The 11189-nt window shown below is 39.5% G+C and overlaps 1 protein-coding gene and 1 pseudogene across 1 annotated transcript; both read left to right on the top strand.

Annotated features, from left to right (window-relative positions):
- The first annotated feature begins 3946 nt into the window (after window positions 1–3946).
- Window positions 3947–4771, top strand: LOC147634612 (putative calcium-binding protein CML23 pseudogene; annotated as a pseudogene).
- A 4276-nt stretch (window positions 4772–9047) lies between these two features.
- On the top strand, window positions 9048–9869 carry LOC147634611 (putative calcium-binding protein CML25). The gene has a single exon (XM_086803384.1). The coding sequence runs from the start codon at window positions 9333–9335 to the stop codon at window positions 9753–9755; it is 423 nt and encodes a 140-aa protein (XP_086659510.1). The 5' UTR covers window positions 9048–9332; the 3' UTR covers window positions 9756–9869.
- Window positions 9870–11189: the final 1320 nt, after the last annotated feature.

The following is an 11189-nucleotide window of genomic DNA, read 5'->3' as shown; positions in this document are numbered from 1 at the left end:
GGCGCCCAATGGAAGAGTGGCTAGCTTATGGTGGGCAACACCCAAGTGAGAAGTGCCAAACTCAGAGGGCATGCCAAAAGGTGGAGAGCCTCCGAAGATAGGAGTGTCCACCTCATGGGCAGCGCTTGAGGGTGGAGTGACAACACCCAAGTGAGAAGTGCCAAACTCGGAGGGCATGCCAAAAGGTGGAGAGCCACCGAAGATAGGAGTGTCCACCTCATGGAAAAGGCCTGAGGGTGGAGTGACAACCGCATAGACAAGGTGTCAAAGGGATCAAAATAGGGTGGATAAAGAATTGTGGGAGAATGAGGAGGAGAAGGAGGTGGAGTGGGGTCATGGGGAATATATGGAGAATAGGTGGGGGGAGGAGATGATGCGTCGCCAATCGAACCCATCGTGCGTTGCAATGCTCGAGCCCTTGCTTTGCACTCATGATCTCTTCTTTTCCTAACTTCCATGCAAACCCTTGCTTGCTCCTCATGAATAAGGTGGATATAGGGATTCCGTTCCCTATTGCTTTTTCTACTTCTACGACTTTGTGAACCCATGCTAAGAAGTAGGAAAAAAGAGATTAAGCAAAAAATTGAAGATAAGTAAGCTTAAAGTAATACTAACATATGCTTGGAATGGAGCTATCTCCAAAGTTGGTGAAGCTCTAAGAATGAGGGAGACTCCAAAAATTGGGCCATATATACCAAGCTCGTTAGCATTTCATTGGTTAAATTAGATTATGGATAAAAGTAGGATTTTTACAGATAATGATAATTTATTGTAAAATATTAAAAAATATTAAAGATAATTACAAATTTTAGAAATGATGAAGAAATTAATTATTTTAAGTAATGAATATTATCTTTTTGGTTTTTTTAATAAATAAAATTTATTTCTATAGTACATAAAACTTATTTGATAAATAAATAACATAAAAATTTCTTTAGACATATTTCAAGTTTTTTTCCAAAAAAATATTTTTAAAAAATATGAGTTTATATTTATTTAATTATATCATAATAATTGATTACTTGAAAAATAAAATAAATATTTTATTTTTAATAATTTAATTTAAATAAATAAAAAATATTTATTTCATAAAAAATTTTATATTTATTTCTTCTTTTTTTGGAGGAGAGATTTAAAATTATATTATACAATTATATTTTGTAAAAAAATTTTATTTAATAAATTATTTTAAAATAATTTTTTTATTTTTTCATATTTAAAAATTATGAAATATAATGGTGAGGTAGCAAGCATTTTGCCACATGGCAAAAATATGTTGACATGGAACCTTCACGTGAGCATTCCTCATGCTCAAGTGTGAGGTGGTAATGCCATGCGTGTATATGATGTGTCATGCCATGTAGGCAAAGAAAATCAACCAAGTTGACTGTGCTGAGGTGGCAAGATGACATGCACATTCTTGATTATGTGGAAATGCCATGTACGCATTTGATGTGGCATGCCATGTAGGCTTTAGGGAGTCAACCTTGTTGACTAAGTTGAGGTGGCATGATGACGAGGGATGTTGAGATAGCAAGATGCTTATGTGTAGTCTCCCCCATATGATGTGGCATGTACATGTAGGACTAAGACTATGTTACCATAGCTCAATTGCTTGACAAATGGCATAATCTCTAGGCTTGGTGAAACACCAAGCCTAATAGGGTTCCTTTGTTTTAGACTTTGGGCGGACAAATAGTGAAAATTTGATTAAGATGGCTAGAAAATAGGTTTCCCTTACTCAAATTCACTCAAATGTTTTTTGTTAAATTCATCATGAAAGTACTTTGATCCACAAGAAATTCAAGTGTAATGAGGGTTGTATAAAATTTATATATTTAAAGTATTAAACTTTTACAGTCTCTTTGAGAGACTAAGAGAATTTTCTTCTGCAGAAGATCGAAAGAAATCCAATCGTTAAAATTGCAATTTGACAATATGGCCACATTCTATACATATTTTTCTACCTTCTCACCATTGGATCTTCAATGATGAGGTTCACATTTTCCAAGATCTTGAATAGAAAATCACATATTGCTTTACAATAAAAAGCAACAAAAACATATTTATAAAAAATAGTTAAATAGCCAAAAAATCCCAATAAATCAAGTAAAGCTCTATGCAATGTGTTACATTCATGTATAAATTGGGATGATGATTGGACTTAGTGTGTTTAATTTTATTTTTCTTAATGAATTTTTATCATTTTTCTTTTTGACTTAGTTTACTTGTATGTGTGCACATGTGCATCGAGGGGTTTATTTTTACACATTTTCACTTAAAATTTATATAAAAAAGACTTTAATATTTTTATTTGCACATTTAATTAACTCAAATATTTTTCCATAATCAATTAACATTTTCTTCTAGTAAGAGGGATCTTACAAAGGCGGCAGGGAGTGATGACTTGCCGATCGAGTAACTCGGCTAGTGTGGGGCTCAAGTTTGGTGTGATTGGTAAGAGGTGAGGGTGTTACTCTATGGTGAATGGTGATTGTGTTGTAGGCAAGCTCTTAATGGAATTCTTTTGGATGTGAAGAAGTTAAGGTCTCCTCTAACACCTATAGACCACCTAGCTCATTGTTGGATGACAGCGTGTGGAGCATTGGAAGAGCTCTATGTATGTAGTTTTGTGTGTTCTTTTAGGACCTTAGTGACATTGCAAGGTGTGGGGCTTAACATTGGTTTTATATCTATCTATCTATCTATTTGTGTGTGTGTGTGTGTGTGTGTGTGTGTGTGCGCGCGTGACACAAAGAGAGAGAGAGAGAGAGAGAGAGAGAGAGAGAGAGAGAGAGAGAGAGAGAGAGAGAGAGAGAGAGAGAGAGAGAGAGAGAGAGAGAGAGATTGGTGCTATTGTGGAAGGACATGAGCACCCTAGATAGAGCATTGGAGCGTGAAGAGCAGTGTGCATTAGAGCACCCTTCGACCGGAGCAACGTTTGGAACAACTTGAAAAGTAGTTTGATGTGATGTGATCTCATATGGTCACTTGAGCATGAGAAGCATATGGGGGGAGGCACCACATGCAGTAGTTAGACCAGGGGGACTATGACGTGGGATAGCTGGAAGCCACCACATGGCACTCTCCATCCTTCGTAAATAGATACATATAGATAATGTCATGTATCAAAAAAACTAAAAAGGAAACAAAATAGCTTGTATAAAAATATTAACCTTCAACCCTCTACTTTAACATATCCAAAGCGAATATGATGTCATATATACTCTTGTTCCTTTAAAAAACCATTTTTTTCAAATTACGTGAGAAAGCAACATACAATTTTCCATGACTAAACACCCGTGTTGCCAAGTATAATCTTAAAAGAGAAAAACCAAAGCAAAAATATATATATATATATCTCTCTCTTTCTATGTCTCTCTCTCTCTATCTTTTTCCATGAAAGTTTCTTTTTCTTTTCCCATCATGAAAAGCTCTCTCTCGCTCTAGAGGAATTTTTTTCCTTTTTATATTACTAAGATTTATCTCTCTTTTTGTCTTTTTTTAAAACCACATAAACCCTTATTTCAAGGAATGATTTTTATTTCAAGGAATGATTTTTTATATATTTTACAGAACCGGCATATTGTAGAGATTTATAAACAAAAACCGGATAGATTTAAAATTGGTCCTTATTTTGACTGGTTGAAAAATATAAATTTTGAGAGGGAGAGAGAGAGAGAGAGAGAGAGAGAGAGAGGGGGGTATTAACGTCGGTAGAGGTTGATTTGATATGGCGGCAGGCCGTTCGATCTCAAAATGTGTGCGTGTCAGATGAATACGTGTACGACACGTTGCACTGTCATAAAGTCAAGAAAGGACATTTCCGCTTCCTTTGAAGGAAGCTTCATGGAAGTTAGGCGAAGGTTGCCTACGCGCTGTCGGTTTCCTATGGTCTCTATTAAAAGCCCTCGCAGGATACCCTAAACATATAACTTCAGACTTCTTTTCTGCGTTCTCTGTCTTTTCATCTCGTGCTCTGAGGCTCTCGTGATATTTTGTATTGTTTCAATATGAAGCTTCCCAAGCTCTCTCGCTCTCGCTCAAACTCCCCACCTTCTACCACGCCTTCTTCTCCCAATAGCTGCTCCTCAACCTCGGAGAAGAAATCTAGCCGGAAACAAGCTTTCTCATCCGACATTGAGATTACGACAAGCTCTTCCAAATACGGTTCAGCTAGCGCTAATGCTTCTGCATCTAGAAGACCGTCTGTATCTCATCACGACGACCGGCCACTGAGTTCGTCTTCAATATCGAAGGCGTCGCTCCGGCGGGTTCCGTCGAGCATAATGCAAGAGATAAAGCAACTGTTTGCTCTATTCGATACCAACAACGACGGGAAGATTTCTGCTGACGAGGTGAGCGCCGTGCTGCGGTCGCTGGGCGACGAAACAACGCGGGAGGAGGCGGTGGTGATGGTGGACGAAGCGGATGCCAACGGGGACGGCTTCATCGATCTCGAAGAATTCGTGGACCTCAACACGCGCTGCCTGCACGTGACTGGCGAGGTCGCCAGCCACGACGAGCTCTCGGCCGCCTTTGACGTCTTCGACCTGGACAAGAACGGCCAAATCACAGCCGAAGAGCTCCACAAGGTCCTCACCAGTCTTGGCGACCAGCACACCACCTTCGAAGACTGCAAACGCATGATCCGTAGCGTAGATAGGAAAGGGGCCGGCAATGTGGACTTCGATGACTTTAAGCTCATGATGACACGCGCATGATCTGAGAGACATTATTCAGTGTTCACGAAGAATATTTTCTTCTCCGATCTTAAAACTTGCAATTTTAAAATTTGCCAGTTTTTTTTCAACATTTACAGGTTTGTTTTACTAAAATGTTTAAAATTTTATCAATTTTATTGATTTTTTAAATTGCAAAAATAAATTTTGCAAGTGATCATAAAATTTGCAGGTTTGTTGTAAGAGTTTGCAAGTTTTCTGTGAACACTGCCAGTGAGAGTTTTCATAAATTTTTAATTTTCTTAACAGTATATTATTTTCGGCCATGGAACTATTGATATTTGTTTTGGTGGTACTTGAGAAACATTGTTTAAAGCCATGGAATTGTTGAGCAACATGTTTTGTTCTATTAAAGAGTGGTGGCATTGGAGAAGCATTGTTTTGGTGGTACTTGAGAAACATTGTTTAAAGCCATGGAATTGTTGAGCAACATATAAAGAGTGGTGGCATTGGAGAAGCATTGATTTTATTATTTTAAGCCATGGAATTGTTAAGCTGCTTTAAATATTGATATTTCTTCTATTAAAAAGTGGTGGCACCGAGAAGCATTGTTTTTGTTTAATGAGTAGAAAGATGACAATGGCTTGTAAATATACTTGACTAGTTGTTCTTCAATGTAACTAGTTAGTGACCCGCATGTTGCTCCTCTCCCTTACACTCGAACGGGGGAGATGACGTGCTCCCATGTGATCGAGCCCTCACAGTTCTTAGCAAAATAGTATGGATAATAGTAGGGATTAACACACTCTCTCTCTCTCTCTCTAACACTATAAAACAACACTATTAACCAAGCTATTTAGTGTTATTTTCATAGGCTTCAAAAATCATCGCTCGGCTATTAGCCCGATTGTAGGGTGGGGCCAAAACATAGAGAGATTAAAGATAACTATTTTGCATAAGTTTGAGACCAAAACGTAGATTTTATTACTCACGGAGTTGGGGTAAGATCCTCATCCATGAACATCTTGTTCCTCACCATCATCATCTGTATCCTTTCTCATCGATGTCATGAAGTACCTCATCCTCACTAGAACCGTTAGTAGCTTCATTGAATTGTTCTTCACACTACTACATGTTAGCCTAATACCGGCGCTTATACCGGCGCTATTTAATGGGGTCTAAAAAAGCCCCGTCATCGGTATAAACGTCGGTATAAGCGTCGGAATCACAGCGTCGGTATAAGCGTCGGGTAATAATACCGGCGCCTATACCGTTATCTATACCGATGCTCACCGGGGGTAATACTGACGGCTAAACCGGCGTCTATACCGGTGCATATACCGTGTTATATACCGGTGCATATACCGGGGTGTATACCGACATAAATACCGAAATATATACCAATGCATATACCGACGTCAGTACCGGGGAATATACCGACGTAGCAGAAATTTTTTTTTGAGCAGAATAGTGTTGCCTGGCTGTTGCCTAGCTGCCTGCAATGAGCAGGATCAACAACAGCAAACAGACAGCACCATTCTGTCTAAAATGGAGCACAAAAACAACCGTGCTCGTTTTTTTATTTTCTTGATCGACAAACAAGAAATTAAATTAAACATTAATACTCAAGAATGTTTTGATCATATTTCATTAGTTTGAAGGTCATCTTACATCATGGTAATGCCTCCCAATTGACGGTCTCTCCTTCTTCTTCAAGCATCTCAAACAAGGCCACAAGGCCATGTTTGTGAGCGTACTTCTCCTCTCGCCTACTTGGTGGGCGATTCATGGCCAACTCCTGCACAAACGATTAACAATTATAACTTTTAGAAATCAACATTTAGCCCATATACATACATTTACATAAATAAAATTGCTACAAACACTTACGAATTCATGGCGCATGGTTTCGTAACCACCACTCCCAAGATGAGAAGCCCCTACTGTTTGGAGTCTTGCCCTTGCCGCCTCTCTTTGTTGTTGAAACCTCTCTGGTGTCTCGGTGAGCTCCTGAGCAATGGCTGCCCACTCCCTGTCATCTAGCCAAACATATGCATAAGTCTTATGCATAAGCTCTATGCATAAGCCTTATGCATACGCTCTATGCATAAGCCATATGCATAAGTCTTATGCACACGCTCTATGCATAAGCCTTATGCATACGCTCTATGCATAAGTCATATGCATAAGTCTTATGCACACGCTCTATGCATAAGTCTTATGCATAAGCCATATGCATACGCTCTATGCATAAGTCTTATGCATAAGACTTATGCATAAGCTCTATGCTATAAGCCTTATGCACTATGCTAACCCTTAATCCCATCACCTAATGGTGTAATAAACATGATCTTGTTTTACATGGATAATAGATCTTACCTTGATAACATATATAAACTCTATGAATAACGAGAATACCTTATGCATAGAAAAACAGAGCATAAGACTTATATGTTATATGTATAAGAGAGTATAAACATTCAAAAAGCTTATGCTTTCCATCCATGCAAGGCACTCTACATCAAAAAAAGGTTTATGCAAAAAAACATAACGCATGTGAAGCCTTATGCATAGAGCTCATCCATAAGATTTATACATAAAACATTATGTATTAAGCTTTATGCATAGATCTTAATTCATGCATTTAGCTAGATTCATATAGCTCTATGCATAAACTCTATGTATAGAGCTTGTATAAGCTTACAAGCCCTATGTATAGAGCTTTCATAATCTTACAACCTCTATGTATAAAGCCTATACATAGAGCATATGCATTGAGCTTTTACAAGAAGGCTATGCATAGAGCTTTCAACAAGAAGGCTACGCAAGCTCTATGTACAATGTCCATGCAAGCTTTCAAGAAACCTATGCATAGAGATTTTATAAGCTTGTAAGAAACCTATGCATAGAGATTTTATAAGCTTGCAAACTCTATGCATAAAGCCTATGCATAGAGTTATGCATAGAGATTTCACAAGCTCGCAAGCTCTATGAATAGAGCTTATGCATAAAGCTTGCAAGAAGGCTATGCATAGAGATTGCAAGCTTATGATAGGTTTTATGCATAGATATTAAATTAATCCTATGTATAAGCTTACAAGAACCCAAAACTAACCCTAAACCATAAAACAGGGATGCAATAATTCATAGAAAATAGCATAAACAAGAAAAATCGAAAGAGGATCTACCTCTTTTTTGCGAAGCTGAAGGAGAGGATTGGTGAAAGATTGGTGAGGTGAAAGAGCTGCAAAACAAAATATTAAATAAAATAATTAGTAAATTAAACACAAGAATAAGAACTAATACAAAATCCTAAAATCTCTATGCATGTATTAGGAGATCTATGCATACATAGAGAGCTCTCAACATGCATAGAGAGCCAAAAAAACACAAACTCCTAAACGTCCTAATTCTTAAATTAAAAAGTAAAAGCAATTGCAAGAACATATTAGGAGAAGGAGAAGAGGAGAAAAGAAGAAAGAAGGAGAAAAGAGGAGAGAGGAAAAAAGAGGAGAGGGAGAGAAAGAGACCTTCTCTAGCTGTAACGCGCCGTTCTCTGCGAAAAAATCAGAAAATAGGCTCTCGGCTGTAAAAAACTTACGAGCGGCGGTATATGCTACGGAATATGCGTCGGAATATGCGTCGGTATATACTACGGAATGTGCGTCGGTATAGGCGTTGGAATGTCCGTCGGTATACGCGTCGATATAGGCGTCGGGAAACGAAAATTTGAAAATACCCCGCCCGACTTGTCTCCTCCAACATTACGACGGACATACCGACGTTCGACATTTGCGTCGGTATTTTAGCGTCGGTATGCCCTCAAGCTCTTGTAGTGTCAATGATGATTCCGCCCTCAAGCAATCATTCCCAAACCTCATTTTGGATGGCAACATTAATAATCCACTTTCCACCTTGCAAGGCGACGACCAACAATCATAAGCACGATAATAAAAAAAATGAACATCTTGAGAAGTAATTTAACTATTATCAATTGAAAGATTCAAGGACTTATAAAGGTTCTTATTTTAAGGAATGATTTTCATATATTTTATAAAACCGACATTGTAGAGATTTGGAAACAAAAATTGGATCGAGTTAAATTAGTCCTTATTTTTTGATTGGTTGAAAAATATTTGTTTTTTCGAAAAGACTAATTTGAAGAGTTTGATCTCAAAATGTGTACGTGTCCGATATATACGTGTCGGACACGTTGCAGAAGTCAAGAAGGTTCCGTTTTGTTTCAAGGAAGCTTCATGGAAGTTCGGCGAAGGTTAATGGAAATGGCCTACGCGCTGTCGGTTTCCTATTGTCTCTATTAAAAGCCTTGGCAGGATACCCTAAACATATAACTTCAGACTTCTTTTCTGCATTCTCAGTCTTTTCATCTCGTGTTCTGAGGCTCTCGTGATATTTTGTTTTGTTTCAATATGAAGCTTCCCAAGCTGTCTCGCTCTCGCTCAAACTCCCCCACCTTCTAGCACGCCTTCTTCTCCCAATAGCTCCTCAACCTCGGAGAAGAAATCTAGCCGGAAACAAGCTTTCTCATCCGACATTGAGATTACGACAAGCTCTTCCAAATACGGTTCAGCTAGCGCTAATGCTTCTGCATCTAGAAGACCGTCTGTATCACATCAGGACGACCGGCCAATGAGTTCGTCTTCAATATCCGGCATCTCGAAGGCGTCGCTCCGGCGGGTTCCGTCGAGCATAATGCAAGAGATAAAGCAACTGTTTGCTCTATTCGACACCAACAACGACGGGAAGATTTCTGCTGACGAGGTGAGCGCCGTGCTGCGGTCGCTGGGCGACGAAACAACGCGGGAGGAGGCGGTGGTGATGGTGGACGAAGTGGATGCCAACAGGGACGGCTTCATCGATCTTGAAGAATTCGTGGACCTCAACACGCGCTGCCTGCACGCTACTGGCGAGATCGCCAGCCATGACGAGCTCTCGGCCACCTTTGACGTCTTCGACCTGGACAAGAACGGCCAAATCACAGCCGAAGAGCTCCACAAGGCCCTCACCAATCTTGGCGACCACCACACCACCTTCGAAGACCGAAACGCATGATCCGTAGCCTAGATAGGAAAGGGGCCGGTCATGTGATGACTTTAAGCTCATGATGAGTTATCGTGATTTTTTTGATTTTTAAACGTTATATTGTTTTAAGCCATGGAACTATAAATATTGATATAATGTTTTATTAAACTGGTGGCACTTGAGAAGCATGGTTGAGTAGCATATTATATTCACACAAAGATTTGTAATGCATTAGTCTATGCCACTGACTTCATAAATTAATGCATTTACGAAGGCTTCCTCGTGCTCGTCCTTGCCATCTGCTTGGCCGCCCCCTCCCTCTCCTTGGGTCAGTCTATCTCTCTCCGCCCCTGTCCCTCTGTAGCTCTCTCCACCTCCACCTCGGTCCTCCCTCCCTCTCCCCTGGTCAATCTATCTATCTCCGCCCGCATCCCTCTGTGGCTCTGCCTCTATCCTCCTCTCTGTCCTACGTAGGCCTCTCTTCTTCTCCATCACCACCATCTCTCCTCCCTTCCGCCCCTTCTGCAAGGTTCTCTCGGGCAACATTCGAAGATTTGCAGCAAGGTCAAGTTTCTCTCTAACGAGCTCTCGGTTTTATTCGGTTGAGGAGCGGCTATACGGTGCGTCAAGAAGCACGCAGAACACGGGAGAGAAACTAACGCGTGTACACTTGCTAAATTAAAAACCTTAATTTGATGCTCAAGTTGATAGTTTGATGCTGACGTTGTTGAGGTTCTTCATTGTTAATTAATAGAAAAAAACACTTTGGTACCTTATTGTTTTTTTAAAGGGTGGTGGCACTCGAGAAGCATTTTTTTAATTATTATTTTAAGCCATGGAATTGTTGAGCAGTTATAAATATTGATATTTGTTTCTTTAAAGAGTGGTGGCACTGAGAAGCATTGTTTTTATTTAATGTGAGTAGAAAGATGTCTTTTGGGAACGATGGCTTGTAAATATACTTAACTAGTTGTTCTTCAATGTAACTAGTTATACGTGACTTGTGTGTTATTGCTCCCCCCTCACACTCAAGTCGGGGAGATGACAAGCCCCCACGTGGTCAAGCCCTCGCAATTCCTAGTTAGAATAGTATGGATAATAGTAGGGATTAGTGATGTCTCTCTCTCTCTCTCTCTCTCTCTCTCTTTATCTCTCTAACACTATAAAAGAATGGAGGTATAGCCACACCATTAGCTGACCAACTTAGTGTTATTTTTGTAGGCTTCGAAAATTGTCGCTCGGCTGTTAGCCTGATCATAGGGTGGGGCCAGAAGCCACAGTGGGTATGTAACAAAAAAAAAAGGGGATCCCCTTTGCTTGCACTACAAAAATTGCAGTGTATGCAAGGGGAGCCCCTTTTTTGCTTGTGTATGTGTAAGTGGACAAGTGAAGATGAAGACAACAAATTTAGTGAGAAGATTGAGCCCAACCCATAGAGAAATTAAAGATAACTATTTTGTTTAA

This window comes from Cibotium barometz, chromosome 10 (assembly GCF_041138505.1).
Source record: "Cibotium barometz isolate CiBa-2024 chromosome 10, ASM4113850v1, whole genome shotgun sequence".
Taxonomy (NCBI): Eukaryota; Viridiplantae; Streptophyta; class Polypodiopsida; order Cyatheales; family Cibotiaceae; genus Cibotium; species Cibotium barometz.
Note: the sequence above shows the minus strand (reverse complement) of the source record. Positions and strands in the feature narration are given on the sequence as shown.